The 18,460-nt window shown below is 41.3% G+C and overlaps 1 protein-coding gene across 1 annotated transcript; it reads left to right on the top strand.

The window, feature by feature from the left end:
* Positions 1-6,772: 6,772 nt before the first annotated feature.
* Positions 6,773-18,252, top strand: AVPR1A (arginine vasopressin receptor 1A). Its single transcript, XM_069764439.1, has 2 exons — positions 6,773-7,839; positions 10,645-18,252. Exons 1-2 carry the CDS (start codon positions 6,897-6,899, stop codon positions 10,935-10,937), a joined length of 1,236 nt encoding a protein of 411 aa, XP_069620540.1. The 5' UTR covers positions 6,773-6,896; the 3' UTR covers positions 10,938-18,252.
* Positions 18,253-18,460: the final 208 nt, after the last annotated feature.

Here is an 18,460-nt window from a genome sequence, read left to right as displayed (position 1 = left end):
TTTAGCATGTCATGTACTAGAAAACGGGAAAAAAATTCCAAGTGCGGTGAAATTGCAAAAAAGTGCAATCCCACATTGGTTTTTTGTTTGGCTTTTTTGCTCGGTTCACTAAATGCTAAAACTGACCTGCCATTATGATTCTCCAGGTCAGTACGAGTTCATAGACACCTAACATGACTAGGTTATTTTTTATCTAAGTGGTGAAAAAAAATTCCAAACTTTGCTAAAAAAAAAAAAAAAATTGCGCCATTTTCCGATACTCGTAGCGTCTCCATTTTTCATGATCTGGGGACGGTTGAGGACTTATTTTTTGCGTGCCGAGATGACGTTTTTAATGATAGCATTTCGGTGCAGATACGTTCTTTTGATCGCCTGTTATTGCATTTTAATGCAATGTCGCGGCGACCAAAAAAATGTAATTCTGGCGTTTCGAATTTTTTTCCCGCTACGCTGTCGATCAGCGATCAGGTTAATACTTTTTTTTAATTGATAGATCGGGCGATTCTGAGCGCGGCGATACCAAATATGCGTAGATTTGATATTTTTTTTATTGATTTATTTTGATTGGGGCGAAAGGGAGGTGATTTAAACTTTTATGTTTTTTTTATTTTTTTCACATTTTTTTAAACTTTTTTTTTTAACTTTTGCCATGCTTCAATAGCCTCCATGGGAGGCTAGAAGCAGGCACAACTCGATCGGCTCTGCTACATAGCAGCGATCTGCTGATCGCTGCTATGTAGCAGAAATGCAGGTGTGCTGTGAGCGCCGACCACAGGGTGGCGCTCACAGCCAGCGGCAATCAGTAACCATAGAGGTCTCTGGGACCTCTATGGTTACAATATACAAGCATCGCCGACCCCCGATCATGTGACGGGGTCGGCGATGACGTCATTTCCGGCCGCCCGGCCGGAAGCGGTAGTTAAATGCCGCTGTCTGCGCTTGACAGCGGCATTTAACTAGTTAATAGGTGCGGGCAGATCGCGATTCTGCCCGCGCCTATTACGGGCACATGTCAGCTGTTCAAAACAGCTGACATGTCCCGGCTTTGATGCGGGCTCACCGCGGAGCCCTGCATCAAAGCAGGGGAGCCGGCATCGGACGGTATAGTACGTACGATGCCGGTAAGGGGTTAAAACATTGGCATTGTTGTTTCTAAATGATTATGAACTTGTTTTCTTCGCATTACATGAGGTCTGAAAGCACTGGTTTTTTTTTTTAATTTTGAGCATTTCTCCTTTTCAGAAAAAAATATAAAATGTATTGCTTGGAAATTCGGAGTCATGTTATCAAAAGTTTATAGAATAAAAGAACAATTTACATTTTACTCAATAATATACCTATAAAGAGAAAAATCAGACAAACTGAACATTTTACAGTGGTCTCTTAATTTTTGCCAGTTCATAATTACATCACCAGAACCACCACCAGTAAATGAATATATCACCAGAACCATAATACATACATAAATAAGTCACCTGAACCACCATAAGAATATGGATACATGAGCAGAACCAAAAGTACTTTAATACAAGAACGAAGCTTAGTATAACTAATAACGACCAATTGTAATATCAAGTCATTCCCATGAACAATTGTATTGATGAACATACATCCCTACAACTTCCATTATGTCCTTAACAATGGTAAAGAGATACTTAGAGTTGTTATTAACAGTTACCATCAGACTGTACTGATTAGAATTATTCAGTATTGCAAACAAACATTTGCATCCAAGTACCTTATAGATGACATCTTCTCTGGAGTCTTCTCCTTCTTTTCATGTCCGTCTTGTCTAGATGCCATGATGATCGTTCACATCTACAGCTAGTTTCTCCAGACGTCCTTCTTCAACTGTCTTTTGCAGCGCATCCCCATCCAGTTCCCTTAACAATAGAAGTTTTATTAAAATGCACTCTGCATAAAAAATATCTGTTCATATTATGACCTAAATAAGCCTCCTATGGTATATGACCTCCACACTATCTACCATTATCAGCTATAATCACCACAAAATCCACCCATATGAACCACGGCCTATACCATGACTGCCCCTCTCTAATTTTCTATTCCATTCAATTTCGGACTAGGGTGCTAAGGGCCCACCAGTAACATTGACTTTGGGGGCCCACTTTTCACCTGCATACAAATATTACATGACCCTCGTTCACAAATGTACCTATATCTCTATATAATAATAAACTAGGTAGTTTGTGCATAAAAAGCAGCATATCATCATTCATTAACCAGAGTGAATCAATTGAATTATGCCAAATAATGCCCATATAGTAGGTTTGGGGGCTCAGATCTGCACTGGGGCCCACCGGGGAATTCTCCTGTTACCCTGTGGGCCAGACCGAGCCTGATTACATTCCACACTGTCCACTACATTCCACATGCTAAACCCTCTCTTTATTGTGCCTCCATTTCACGCTGCTCCCTCTTCATATACATTCTGTGCCCCCTCTTCACACCATACCCTCATATTGCCCACCAAGCAGCTCTTTACAAACTGTAACCACTCATCACTCTGTTCCCCTAAAACATATGATGGTCTCTGCAGCCACCCATATGGTATGATGTCCACAACAACCCCCAATATATAGTATGGTCACCACGACAGCCCCCATATCTAGTGTGATGTCCACCACAGCCCCCATATATAGTAAGATGTCCAAAACTGCCTCCATGTATACTATGATGGCCCCCACAGCACCCCATACAGTATTAAGGCTCACAAACAGCATCTCAAACAGTATGATATTCATCACAGCCCTCTAGCCAGTATGGTCACCACATCTCCCAGTATAATGCAATCTATAGTCCCATATACAGAATGGTCACCATAGTTCCTCATATACTTTGCTGCTTCCCTGCAGAGTCCTTCAATCCATGGCCCAAATGCACAGCCCCTCATTTCATAGCTGCCCACACTGCCTCTCATTTCATGCACCCTGTACAGCCCCTCATTTTATGCCTCCACTGCACAGCCCCATATTGTATGCCCCCCTGCACAGCCCCTCATTTTATGCTTCCCTGCACAGCCTCTCATTTTTCTCCCTTCTGCACAGCCCCTCATTTTTTTCACCCATTTGCACAGTGCCTTATTTTATTTCTCCTTCTGTACAGCCCGTCATTTTATTCACCCATCTGCAAAACCCCACATTTTATTCGTTCATCTGCACAGCAACTGATTTTATTGCCCCATCAGCACAGCCCCTCATATGATTTCCCCTCTTTGCAGAGCTTCTCATATTATTTCCCCCATTCTTCACAGGCCCTCATTTTATTCCCCCATCTGCACAGACCCTCATTTTATTCCCTCATCTGCCCAGCCCATCATTTTATTCCACAATCTGCACAGACCCCCATTATATGCCCCCTATCTGCACAGCCTCTCTTTTTATTACCCCATCTGCACAGCCCCTCATTTTATTCCCCCCATCTGCACAGCTCCCCATTTTATTCCCCCCATCTGCACCTCCTCTCATTTTATTCCACCTTCTGATTAGCCCTTTATTTTATTTTCCCTTTTGCACAGCTCCTCATTATATTCCCCCAGCTGCACCGCCTTTTATTTCAATTCCCCCTCTCCTCTACACAGCCCCTCTATTCAATCCAGCCTCTGCACAGCACCTCATTTTACTCCCCCATCTGCACAGCACCTCATTTTATCTCCCCTCAACTGCACAGACCCTCATTTTATTCCCCCATCTGCACAGCCCCTTATTTTATCCCCCCATCTGAACAGCCCTCATTTTATTCCCATCTGCACAGCCCTTCATTTTATTCTCCCCACCTGTATATTCCTTCATTTTATTCCCCCATCAGAACAGCCCCTCAATTTTTTTACCCCTCTGCACAGCCCCTCATTTCTTGTGCCCCTGCACAGTAACATAAGAATTAATTTAAAAAAAAGTTTAGACTCACCTAATCCAGGCTCCTGTCCGCCGTCACCTCTTCTTTCCTGTACAGCAGTGGATGCTGGTCAGCACAATTACATCACTCCATTGGAACATACAAAATCCCCTCCATGAGTCTTCTCCAACAAGACAAAGGCTGGAAGTGGCCAGCATCTTACTGAAGCGCCCTGGGAGGCGCTGATATCAATTGTATTCACGTCTAAAAGATGCCAATACAATTGAGTGCAGAGAGGGAGTGACGACTGGGGTGCAGGCAGAGAGTGTGTGAGAGGTGTCAGTGACTGACACTGCTCCCCTGTGAGCCCGCCACTGTCCATCACTGTGCTGAATGTCTGTGGCCAGAGGAAGGTGTCGGGCACCCGCAGCCCGCAGGCATTCAGCATTTTAAAAAAAAATGCGACACCTCATGTACACAATAGGAAGCACCCTAGGCAGGTGCCTACCCTGTCTACTCCTTCCCCGGCCCTGATGACAGGACAATATATGTACACATTATGGCTGTGAAAAAAATAAATCTGACTGATGAATATGTGGAAAACTAAAGAGATAAGGTCATGTCCAAAAAAAAAAAATGGAGTAGCACAGAAGGCTATTCATCTCAATGCAGTGATACCTAGTAAAAAACATACCTAGCAGTTTGTTTCCTAACATGGGAGACTGTGTGTAGTGGATGATACTACATACTGCACAAATCACTACAGTCACCTCTGATTGCACTCTACTTTGTGAACAATACCATCAGAAAAATAGGAAGGGGGGAGGGTGCAAAAGACTGAAGTTGCGACAAATAGAGTGCCTGGAGTTGAGCGAAGGAGCATGTTCTACCATGGCGCAACAAATTTACTATAATTTAAAATTGTAAATGGAAATTATAGAGCAAGTCTACCTCAGCCTAAGGCTGTTTTATATTTGATTTTCCAGCTCACTGATTGCCACTTGATAAATTAAGGTGCATCTTACTACAGTGGGCTTTTTATTGAGACTAGAATATGAAATGCTAGTGTTAATACATTTTCTAAGGTTTTATTTCTTCTATTTTTATCCTAAAAGGTTGATGTTTGTTGTCATATATTAGAATTTGCGTATGCTCTGTAAGAAAAATATTAAAGGGGTGGTCTGAAACTAACGCTGATTTAATCCTAAATTTCTGTCTATTTAAAGGGAATCTGTTTTTTTGCTATTTAACCTGACAATAGCATAATATAGGGTGAGTGAGCCTGATTCCAATAATGTATCACCTAGTTTAATGAGAAAGCTACCCCCGCCCACACCAGGCTCTCTATGTCCATAGTCTATTGATCGTAAGCTGCTTATCACAGTAGAAGGTATGATTGGTCCAGGGCTCATGTGCTGCTGTAGTTCAGCACTTATTATCTCCTAGCGATAAAACATTACTTGTATGGAAACAACAGCACACAACCAAAAAAGTGACACATCATTGAGTTCAGTGTCTTAGGCCCTTCCTCATGCTGTCCTCCGATCACATAGCAAAATCTGCTGACAGAATCCCTTTAATTTAATAATCTAATTGCTTTTCTAATATTCTTCAATTAAAAATTTGCTATCATTTCCCCTCTACTCTATCTAACGGCTTGTGCACATGAGCATATAAATCAGACGAGGGCTATCTATTTTATCAGCTAGCACACTGTCCGTGTTATTTAATGAGGCAGTGCAGATAGAAGATAGTTTTGACTGATAGAATCGCCTTGCTGTGATTTTACCCTGAAATTGGATGAGACCCTAGTCTGTTTTATTTTTATTTTTTTTTACCAACGTCCTGTTTGATGATGCTTTGTTTGAGAATCCCCAGTGACCCCAACATCTGCCCCTTCATGACGTCTCGTATGATTATCCCAGCATGCACTGGGAATTCTCAAACTAAGCACCAATAAGCAAGAAATTGGTTAAAAAAAAATAAATAAATAAAGCAGCTAGGTAGAGTAGTGAGGGAATGGTAGAACAGTATTAAATAAAATATGTTAGAAAAGAGTTTAGGTTATTACAGTAAATAGAAAATTAGTATTAAATAGATGGTTTTTCGGACCACCCCTTTAATTTTATTTTTTAATTAATAGATCTTTTTAATACCCTTCAGATAATAATGCCCTCCATATATTCAATATAAACGTAGATCTCGCTGATGAAGCTTCTGAAAACAACAGTGATTTTATAAAGCTATCATATTATATGAGGTTTGTAAAGATCCAAACACATACCACGGAAATATCTCCATTCAGGTGTAAAGAACAGGTTTTCTGTTACAAAAATGTCTATGATTAAAGAACTGAATGTGTCGTGAAGAATCATTCTTCTTTCTGACAAAGAACTGTTGGAAATAAATTAGACTGGTTTATGATGGTTTTGGAATCCTTTGTAGATCCCATACAAATAGGAATTTTATGAATGGGAAATCATTTTCAGCTTTGAATGGAGGCAGCACACTGCCAGCTGATTGGGTATCATACATACAGTGACTGGCAGCAGTCTGGAGGAATGCTAATGTGATGCACCATAATAATAATATGGAGAATAAGCATTGCTGAAGACCAGCTGGTGTCTGAAGTCATGGTTTACTATGTATTCAAGGCTTCATTCTATTTATAAGATCACAACTAATAAAGTTCACTGAGAGCTTGGCTAGCCAGCAGAGACTTCACAGGAAACCTGATGATACAGAAGATTTCCCACATTCTCCTATCCAGCACTCAAGGAGCAGATCCACTGACACAAGAGGTCTCCATGCAGCACCTTCACATTGGGAGTTACAAAACTGTAGTGAGGGGTGGCGTGTGGCCAGCCTGTGCCTTGTCATTACAGCTATCTCAGCCCCCTCACTAAGGAAGGAGGGGGAACTCTATATAAAGACCCTTGGACGTGATCTGTGTGTGAGCAGTGCAGGGCTTCTTGGTTCTTCTGGAGGAAGGGAATTGCTGCAGGGCTCTCTGCTTCTTGGAGCTCACATACACAGTCACTATGCGATTCTCTGAGGCTGGAGACTCTAGGAAACCTTCAAGTTTAGACAATGACAGCACAACCTCTTATCTGTTCCCATCGATCTTACCTAATGCCAGCAGAATCTCCCCCAACTCCTCAGACCTGCTGTCCAGGGATGAGGCTCTGGCTAAGGTTGAGATCACTGTGCTAGCCATCATATTTGTGGCTGCTGTCCTGGGTAATTGTAGTGTCTTGCTGGGTCTCTACAAGTCCAAGAAGAAGATGTCTAGGATGCACTTATTTATCAAGCACCTGAGCCTAGCAGATCTAGTGGTGGCTTTCTTCCAGGTCCTTCCACAGTTGTGTTGGGAGGTCACCTACCGCTTCTATGGTCCTGACTTCTTATGCAGAGTTATTAAACATCTCCAAGTGTTTGGGATGTTTGCCTCAGCTTACATGCTGGTGGTCATGACTGCTGACCGCTATATTGCTATATGCCACCCACTGATAACTCTTCAACAGCCTACAAAGAGGTCCTACCTGATGATAAGCGGAGCCTGGATCCTCAGTTTCATCCTCAGCACTCCTCAATATGGGATCTTCTATCTTAAAGAGCTGGGAGACGGAGTGTATGACTGCTGGGCTGACTTTGTCTCGCAGGATGGAGCTAAAGCTTACATCACCTGGATAACTATTAGTATCTTCGTGGTACCAGTGTCCATCTTGATGACCTGCTATGGCTTTATCTGCTATAATATCTGGAAGAACATCAAGTGCAAGACCAAGAAAGACGAGACTGAAGGCAGGAAGGGGAACAATGGGTTACTGTCCACGTCTGTCAGCAGTGTGAGGATCATCTCTAGAGCCAAAATCAGGACTGTGAAAATGACCTTTGTGATTGTGTCAGCCTATATCATTTGCTATAGTCCATTCTTCGCCATCCAGCTGTGGTCTGTGTATGCAGAGGACACCAACTGGACAGGTAGGTGCAATTCTCTATCTAATTTCTGTGATCAGGCTTCGGTTACTACTTTTACTTTTTAAAAATACACCTTTTATGTCATATATGTTTGTAGGAATGTTTCACAATTATCCTTTTACTTCCCCAATGCTCAAATCTCCAAAATACACAGTATAAGAGCTGACAGTCAACTTTTGCTTCAAAACATCTGGAGGTTCACATGTCTGTTTTGCAGATTACATTTTGTGAGTTTACTTGCCCATTTTCTGAACTTCTCTTTCTTGTGACAGCATCCATCCGTCGTGTTTACAAGCTAGAACGTCTTTGTAGGACATTCCAAACAATACAGCATTTTGTAAGCACAAAGTATTGTTTTTGGCAGGATTAGAGTTCATCTATTGTCAGCCTTCAACTGGCTGGATGAACTTTCTGTGTCTATCTTCTTAGAATGCTGAATGCTTCATCTCTGCGCCAAGCATACTAGATATACTATGTCTTTATCTAATAATCCACAATTTGTTTTGTTTTGTTTTTTTAATTTTTGCTCTGGTTTATTTGTCTTTATCCACGCTATAATAAAATAAACACATTACTTAAAAATGTTTTATTCGTATAAATGGCTACTGGAATTGCTTGTTAAGTTACATGGGCTTTCCCTTTTACATCCTATTATTCTAGATTGTGTTTGAATCTATTCCATGAACTCTAGGGTTTGATTTTCCTAAATGGGGATGGATAAGAAGAGTAGGGTAACTGGCCAAATACAAGGCAGGGGTAAAATGTCAGTTACCCGGGTGATGGTTATGTATGTTAATATAAGAGATTTGTCACCAGGTCAAAAGTAGACAATTTTTGCTTTTATTTTGTTCCTGCTGCTCCGTTGAGTAATTTGGTTTGTTTATTTATTTATTTTTGGGTTTTTTTATATTCCACCATACTGTTCCAGAGATATAGACCTTTTTGCAAAGTGCTAATTTTTAGGGTCTATACCAAGGGGGTGGGGCTCACATGATTCTCTGAGGGTGTGTCTTCAGGTTGCCCTCTTAAACAAATAGGAAAAGTATCTAGTTCACTGCAGTAAATCAGTCCCAACATCGAGGAAGCCCGCGATCACGTCACTGTTGGCATCCAAACCTGTACTAAAGAAAGGAAAATCAACCCAGCTTCCAAATATAGTAGTATTAAAAAAAATAATTCTTTATTGTAAGAAAGAAATGCGGGTTTGGGTTTTCATGATGTTCTCCCCCTATCCTCACATACACACATTTTTATAGTGGATGCAATTTTTAAGGAATAATAATAAAGAATTTTTTTTTAATTATTACTATATTTCGAAGCCGAATGCAGTCCTCTTGGTAAAGACCATAAAAAGTAGACTGAAGAAAAATACCCATATCTCTGTAATCGTTTGGCATAAGTAAAATTAATAAAAAAAACAATACTAGCTGCAGAAATTAAAGGAAAAAAAAGCAAAAAAGCCTCATTTTCATCTGCTGACTGGTCATCAAAGAATGACAATAATTGTTACTTAGTGTTAGGACTGGCGGAACGCACCAAGAGAGATGATATAGATGCGTTCGCAGTCCGGGGTCCACCGTGCAGGTGAAACCTGCTGCTAGGAAATGACAGACTATATGGCGGTATCCAAAAGTATACACGCGTGGGTTAAACCTCACCCAGCGTGAAGAAAGCGATCCTGTTGCGTCACAGGACCGCGGTACCGCACATAGAGCGCGAGCAAGTGGTCAGCGAACTTAACCCCAACAGGGATTGTAGTCCGATTAGACCCTTGCTGGCACTACACCGCTACTGGGTGTGTAAGGAAATATATAATTATAGCACCGAAGTGCGAACTGTGCCGTGCTGGCAAGTACCACTAAGCACTCAGACGTGGGTCAGGAAGCGCACACTGGCGCGTGGCACCGCAGTAGACGCTGATACGTGTGTGACACGTTGAGTGATTAGTCGGGCGCTAGATAGCAGCCATACACCATACGCGAACAGTCATACAATAGGGTAGGGGTATTTAATGAACGACTTGCACTCACAACAAACACACGTATTCAATTGTACACTAGCGCATGGCCGTGCGGTCATGCGCAGTTTATATAGTTGCAGGACAGGAAGTGGCCACAGAAACTTTGCCCTTCCAAGACCTGCCAAGAGGACCAATAGAATGCGCTGCAGAGTCTGAGCACATGACCCTCGATCTCCAACGGGAGATCTTGCCCTGGGCATGCTCAGTGTGCGCAGACAAGGACTTAGTCCCAGAGAAGTCCACTCGCTGCTGACCAGCACTGACTTTAATGGCAGGAGCTGAAGAAGCAGCAGTAACTCTCTGAACAGAGTGAGACCGAGCAAGACGCTGGGACCGACGTCCCTGCTGAGCAGGCTCCACTGCGGCTGGATAGGAATGGGGGATCGCAGCGGAGACGGCTCGAGATCCCCCCTGTGCAGAAGCAGGAACTCGAGACCTAACACTTAGTTTCATTGCACACGAAATAGTAGTTAAAATGCTGTATTTACTTGCTGATTTGAGATTTTCACTGTCTTTTCCTTGATATTATGTACTGCAAGTAAATTGTAACTTTACGGCAAGTTATCGTAATACATAAACAGCAGAGTGAACTATCAAAAGGTTTAATTACAAATCTTGATCTGCTACAGGAGAATGTTACTATGATTGAGCTTAGTATTAATTCCGCTTCCAGGATGACCTTAAACACATAGTGCCAAGGACAAGGTCAAGTTACATAAAAGTGAAGTCTAACAAACTATTCCATTGCACATACTATTATTTTTAATGCTGCTCTTTTTTGTTTTTAGAGAATGAAAACATGGCCATCACTGTGTCTGCTTTGTTAGCCAGCTTGAACAGTTGCTGTAACCCCTGGATATATATGTTCTTCAGTGGGCACCTACTACAAGATTTCATCATTAGTATATTCTGCTGCAATAAATTCAAGCAAAATGGAAACAAAGAAGATTCTGACAGCAGCACGAGAAGGCATACTTCCTTCACGAGGATCCAGTCCAAAAGTCCGACCAATAGTATGGACACCTGGAAAGAGTCTCCTAGGTCTTCAAGAGCCATCAAAATTTTACCCATACATACCTGAGATTGGAAAATAGCATCGGCCAAAACTAAATAAGGCAGGTCGGAAACAAAACTGTTAACAATGTGGACAAATACACGTTATCTGATGTACAAGGTATTATTTCACACACTGTAAAGTAATGTGTACACATCCTGTATAACACTTGTACTTATGGTCTTAGTATGGAAAATCGTCTCTAGCTGCCATTAAATGTTACCTGGATCGTAATGTAAAATTAGAGGTGAAATGAATCTGCAATTTTTTATTTCAAGTACATGAAGGGTTGCAAAAAATGGTTTCTTTTTTCTGTAGTAGCACTCTTGTCTATGGCTGGTGTTTGTTATTACAGCTCAAGTGAGCGACACTAAGCTGCAATGCCAGAGAACAGCCGGGGGAGAAGTGTTATAAATGGAAAACCGTGTGAGGCAGTCAGCTCACCGGTAACCTATCCTCTTCTCCTTCCAAGAGGTGAGAGGGTCCTGGTAGGGTGCACAGATAGCATGATGTACACTCAAGGTGGGAGTGAATCCAGCACTAGGAGTGAAAGCTAAAAATTCAAAATATTCTTTTAACACGTATAAAAAAAAAATATTGTTGTCAGTAGAGGCAATTCCAATGCATTTCAAGCAATGCTGCTCTTAGTCATGGCTGGAGAACTGAGCTGTTCTTTCTGGAAGAAAACACAAACCCTGTTTCTGAAAGTCAGTCAACACATTTAAAGCTGAAGAAGTCCATCTCTAGTGGAAATATCATACATATTATATATGTCAATGTGATATCAACATGAATTGTGTTTCTGATCAGTTTGTGATGATAGTGCTTACTGGTAGCTTCGCAGTGTAATAGTCATGTACTAACTATTTGGCATTCATACACATGTCCTTATTTTGGTAATCTATTACATCCCTTAGTAATTATTAATGTTTTCTGGTTTTATGTAAATAAGTTTCATTATTGCACAAATAAAAAGACCTGAAAGTTTGTAATATAGTTTAGATTTCAATTCTTCTCCATTAAAGGCCCCGTCACATGTCCATGTTTTCGGTACGTGTGGCATTCGTTTTACATGACAAAGACACGTACACAAGCACACCCATTATAATCTATGGGGCTGCACACATGTCTGTGATCTCACAAGGACCCTGTGTCCTTCTGACCCACATATAGGCATGTCGATTTTTTCCAGCAGCATGGATGACAATATGTACCGCACCTGTGCACATGGAAGACATAAGTGTGACATCCACGTGACACCTACTGGAATAGAAATGAAAGATTTGTATGTGCTAAAGATGTACAAAGACAGAGATAGATACATTTGGTGTAAATAGATGATAGATATACAACCAGCAAAGGTAAAGCAGACAGCTATGAGATGATATTATCAGGCTGGAAAGTTCATTGGTTATTGGGCCCTTCCCAGCCCCAGCTGCCCCAGAAATGGAACATGACATTAAATGTGCCAATTCTGCTGCTTTGCCTTTGCCACGCAGGTACGACGTAGTCCAGAGTTCCCATGACTTTCCCCGAATCCGGCTCACACTACGCTGAGACAGTGACATCACTGCCCATCAATGTCGCCGGGTCACGCTGTGCTGTGTGAGCCCCGGTGACTGTGAAGAGCGGTGAAGTCAGCAATAGTTTGTAAACTAATATATTAGCAACAACTGTATCAGTATGCAGTCCTGACTGTTTCGCTCAAAGAATATCGCCTTAATTGTGTACCACTGTTTCCACTTCTCAGCAAAAAAGTTCTAGGAGTCAGCAGGGATTACTGCCTCTGAGTATAAACAATTGTGTTCTCTCTCACTGAGAAACAAACAAATACTTTAATATCGGAGAGGGATTGAAGCACCAAAATATAAAAGGACGCCATAAAACTTTATTTATGTAGTGATTATTTAGATAAGACAATAAAAAGACCTTAAACATATCGGAGAGCTGCATTTTTTCACCTTACAAAATATGTCACTGACTAAGCATTATCAGCCGTGAAAAATATGGAATTGTTATTGAGTCGTCCGCCTCAGCAGTGGGGTACTCGGTATCGGGAACGGTCGCTTTTAAAGGGGATGTCACGGTGGCTGTGACCCGATCCGTGGCCCTGGGCGCTCATTTTAAGGGGAATGGTCTTTTAAGGGGAATTGTGAATAAAGTCTATTGTTCGTGACGCTACCTGTGGTTCTCGGTCAGTAGGAACCGACGCCGCTTAAAGGGGTCTTCTGGGGTGTTGGTATGGCGGGTGGATGGTGAAGCTTCCCACTGGTGAAGCGGGGTCCCCAGGGCTCCCGAGGTGTGTGGCAAGGATGTTGCATGCCGACGAATAAGTGGAGCACATAAGTTGTAAAGTCTTTACCTGGTTTACTGGTGGTAGTAGTCCACAGTCCAGGGTACCATGTACAGGTGTCTCGTGGTCCAGCAGGCTCAGAGACAATGGGAGAATCTCCTTCCCAGTTGAGGTCTGTGAGCCTTTCCTCCTTGCGTTGTTGTATGAGGTCCCTGCTGCCTGAAGCTTACTGGCAAAGTCCTCTTTTCCCCTCTCCTGGAACAGGTACCTGCATGATGGCAGCTTGAGTCATTTTAGAGGGATTCTATCATGCCCCATGCTCTTCAGGTACTGCTGCATCTCAGGTGTGGTGCGGGCTGATCACTTAAAGTTTTTAGCCCTCCAGTTATTTGAGTGTCCTAGAGTCCCACTAAAGCTTTGAGCTCCTGGTGCCCGGTTGCTGTGCTCTGGTTCTGAGGGTACCCAGTCACAGTTCCCCTCAGAGCTCTTTATCTCTCCTCTGCTCCTTTCCTCTTTAGCTTCACCACATACAACCCCTCAGGTTCCCTGTCCTTCCTGGAGCTGCAGTTCAATTCTGGCTGCCAGCTCTGCCTATCTGCTCTGTGTCTCTCCTAGATGTCTGCTCTTCTTGGTCTCCCTGGACCAACTAACTTGCTTGGTCTCCCTGGACCAACTAACTCCTCCTCCAGACCAGGACACTTAGAGCTGGGGAAGCTCCCCTGAATCCGGGTCCTGAGCTCCCCCTCCTGGCCTGGATTCAGAGTGTGTTGCATGTGTGTGCTTACCTGGTAAAGAGAATCCTCCCTGCCTCCAAGCATGATATCGCCCTCCCGGAAAGGAAGGCAACATCACTGTAACAACCGGTTACCTGGGGTGATACATTATGCTAGCATTCTTTTTCCTACTTATAATATTGCCTATTGCATGACATTCAATAAATGGGTATTCCCATCTCCAATATCCTATCCCAATATGTAGTCAGTGTATTAACAATATTAGAAACTACCTCCAATTAGAATTGTAGTACAGTTATTCTAATTAGCTATGTTGCTTACCCCACATGCAGGGCATTGCAGTAGCTTAGGTATCTATGGTAACGGCCACTAACAGCTAGCTGTCACTATATCATTGGCCCTAACCATGGATATTTAAGCTAATGCAGTGCCCTTCATGGGGAAGCGATACAGCTAATCAAAAGAACTATAAAACATTTCTAAGTGGAGGTGTTTGCTAAAGTTATTATTATTATTACACCTATAACATATTGGATCTTGAAGATGGAAATACCTCTTTAAAGTAATATAGTTAAAAAGCCAATGTAAAACAAGCAAATAGCTATGAGGAGAACAGAATAGATACATTCATGTCTTTATTCCTTCATGATGTCACTGCATGACATCCGTTTTTGGGGCAGGGCTGTTCTCTGCTGGCACATTTCTTACAGTGCACACTGACAGTGCGCTCTCTTGCAGGTTTTTCACTTCTCATCATAGCTGGCAAGAGAGAAAATTGTCTTTGTGCACTGAGAAAAATATATCACAGTGAGAAAATTTTGCTGAGGATCCATCAAAGTTGACAACTGACACATGCCCGTTAGAGCAGGGACTATACCATCCTTTTAAACAGACATCACTGATGACAAATGCTCTTGAATCTGCCCTACATTATGCTGCTCTCAGATGGAGTGGTAAAAGCCTGGTGACAGATTCCCATTTATATGGATGCTCAAGACACCAGAGAGAAGTAGGTCAGCTCACTTTTCGAGAAATATTTCATTTATTTTCATGTGGGTCAATATTAATTTTCTGCTTTGCTGTTGTCTTTAATGTTGTTTGCTTCTGTCTTGGTACAGTAGCATTGCTTCCTGTCATGTGTTTTCACTAGAAATCAGCGTTGCCCCTGACTTGGCCAATAGCCATCTTCTCCATGCCTGTAGGATCCTTAGAATTGAAATGTCCATCTGATCATCAGGAAACATTTTCCAACCACCTATAATCCATCAGACGCCAAATAATTATTGTCATATAAACGCGCTTTACCAGAAGCAAAGGTTGAATGGTCTATTATGCAACATTGCATCGTTAAAGAGAATCTTGCAGCAGGATCAACCTTGCAGTTAGTTTTCATGGGCATGTAGGTCATAGGAAGCTGAATAAATTGACTCCTTGATATTTGCAATCGGATGTCTATTTCCAGAGTAATCCACATTATTTAATATGCACTGTATATGAGCTGTTAAGATCTATGGGCTGGACATACAGTAGATCTTCCCGAGAATCTCCCACTAGAGCATATTGTAAATGAAAGGAGAAGTTACCAGAGTGAGACACGTATATCTGGAGAGCAGACTGTCAGTCTAACACTGGTAACTCCTCCTTTCATTTAAAATAAGCTCTGGAGGCAGATTCTCAAGAAAATCGATGCCATGCCCATAGATCTTAACATCTTGGGAGGGTAGATCCTTCTGACAGATTCCCTTTAATTAATGGGTAGCCAAACTAGAAGATTCTCAGAACTGCATTCTATGTCTGTAGTATTTACAAGTTGGGGAAGTTGGATTAAAAGTTGGTGGAAAGGGGCAATAGTGATAACTATGATAAAAAGATCATTCATATTGTCTTTAGTTACTCTTAAAATGTCTAGAGTATGGCTTGTTATTGCAGAAAATGATGATCCTGTTGTTTATGATTCTTGTACAGATATTTAATAGCTCACTGCTGTACAAAGTGTATCTCAGGTCAGATTGTGGACACAGGAGGTGCACACAATGTCCTCCATAGCAATAACTTCTGGAACACTGAGTGTATACATAGTCCACGTTCCATCTGGGTTATTTTGGGAAAGAAGAAAACGTTTTTCCTTGTGGTGCAGTTTTCAGAATGACTATTTCCTATATGATAGATATACCCTGTATGAGAGCTTATTGTAATTATGAGAGGATCTGTCATCTCTTTGTACACCATTCAAAAAAGATTACCGCACACTCAAGACTGGTAAGATGCAAAAGGTGTATGCCAATTTTATTGAAGAAAACAAAACAAAAAAAGAAGTGGTTGCCACATTCATATTCATTTGAAATAGACAAAAACCCGACGTTTTGACCCTCCCGGGTCTTACTCATGGGGTTACTCAAGTCCTTTGACATAGATGCATAATAGTGGGAGTGGTAGGGGGTGTACGACCGATCCCTTGTTAAGGCACAACCTTATAATAAAGCCAGTCCGGGCAGAAGTGTCCCGGGAGCACAGAATCTGGGTGGTGAGGGCCGTTAGACACCTAGTGGGTCTGAAAAGGGTCCCTGGGAGGATTAGCGGCGCATCCCGCGCCTTGCTGCGATGTTCTGGGTGTGCTTGGTGTAGCACCGGTCCACCAGATGACATTTTCCTTGTCTATCTCTTTGTACACGTCTGTTTTGGTAAATACTTGGAATCCCCATATAAGAACAATTCTGGATCATCGCTTCTTAGAACTTACGTTTGTGCCGCTAATTTTGTTTCCACCCCCTCTCAGCAAATGCCTGAATAAATTGACAACTGGGCATAACCAATTCACTTGTCAATTTTGTCACTTTACAGTCTACAGGCACATTTATCAATGAACTGATACATTTCCAGAAGGAAAAGGGAGGAACGGCACCACAAAGAGTCTAAAAGAAAAAATGTTCCAGAATTCTTATGAGGTCTCATTCACGCGCTTTTTATTTTTTTGCTTACAAAGACCTTATTTATCGTTGTGCTGGATCCTTTCTTCATTCTTTTTTTGGCCCTTCGTCACAGTTTACCATTTACCTGATTTTTTAAGCTACTTTATATTCTTTAGGCCACGTTCACATGTTCAGTATTTTGTCAGTATTTTGTACTGGTATTTGTAAGTATTTCTGAAAAATACAGAAGGGGTGCATATGTTTCTATTATACTTTTCCTCTGATTGCTCCTCTCCTGGTTTTGGCTTACAAATACTGATGTAAAATGCTGACCAGATAGTGAACATGGGAATGTGGCCTTAAAACATCTCTCCACCCCCATATTAAATGTGACTATAAATTTCTAATGTACAGTCACTATATCTTATGGCCTTCGTCCTTCCGCCACTCCTTAAGTCTACACGATTGGCGCTCCATTTTCTTTATCTCCAAAATGGCAGCAGTAGAGGTACCGGAGGGCTGTGCAAAGTGTGCACCATGACTCGCTTGACTTTTTATTGGTATGACGACAGTGTTGTATCCTTCCATGGGCAGAGTACATGATCGATCATATTGTCGTGCTATATATGTTTGAACTTAGTGTATCAAGTACATCCATGACCATTTTTACATTACAACGTTTTAGTTTTAGGGTTGTATGCGATAGGCATAAATTATTGAAAATAGAGCAACTCCTGCAAGCACACAGCAACTTAAAGATAAAGAGTATATCATAAAAGCATTCCGGATATGCTTGAAGTAAAACATTCAACTACTATGACATGATTTTAGTAGCAAAGCCAATTTAATATTGAACTAATTATAATGCAGAATGCCTCCATAGTATGCATACTGTATGTACTATAAGGCACTTTCTATTTCTTAACAATAAAATATGCTATCAACATTAATTATTGGAGAATTTGCATTATGTCGAAATATAGCTAAATATATTTTTCTATATGAAATATTTATATTTATATCAAATTCTGCCAACGTATTTAAAATAATTGAACCAAAGCAGTGTACAAATTAAAGGAGTCGTCCAGGATTAAAAATACGTTGGTCCTTTAGTTAAAAAATGCCACCACCACTGTCAACAGGTCGCCGGTGGTATTGCTACTTAGCCCTCATTTGAACGGTGCAGAGTTGCAATACCGGACTCAGCATAGAGAAATGTGTGGCACTGTTTCCTGGAAGAAGGCAAACAAAGCAGCCGTTTTAAATAATTTTAAATAATGCTGTATATAAAGTACCTCTTGTAAATTTATCCATAGAACATTGAATGTATTTTATTATGTCTGTATAAAAAATTGTAATATATTTCAGTATATTAGTGTCCTGAAATAATAAATATTATATCATAATGATGCTTGTGGAAAAGTGTTTATATTTTAGTTATAGAAAGTATTATTTTTATTACTTATCCTTAGAGCACATTGATTCCATGGTGCTGTACATGTGAAAAAGGATAACATACAGAATACAAGTATAAATGACAATGAACATACATTGACAGATTAGATCAGAAAGGTAGAGAGCCCCAGACATAGTGTTCGGCATAAATCTGTACAC

This window comes from Ranitomeya imitator, chromosome 4 (assembly GCF_032444005.1).
Source record: "Ranitomeya imitator isolate aRanImi1 chromosome 4, aRanImi1.pri, whole genome shotgun sequence".
NCBI lineage: Eukaryota > Metazoa > Chordata > Amphibia > Anura > Dendrobatidae > Ranitomeya > Ranitomeya imitator.
This window is presented reverse-complemented; position numbering and strand designations above follow the sequence as displayed.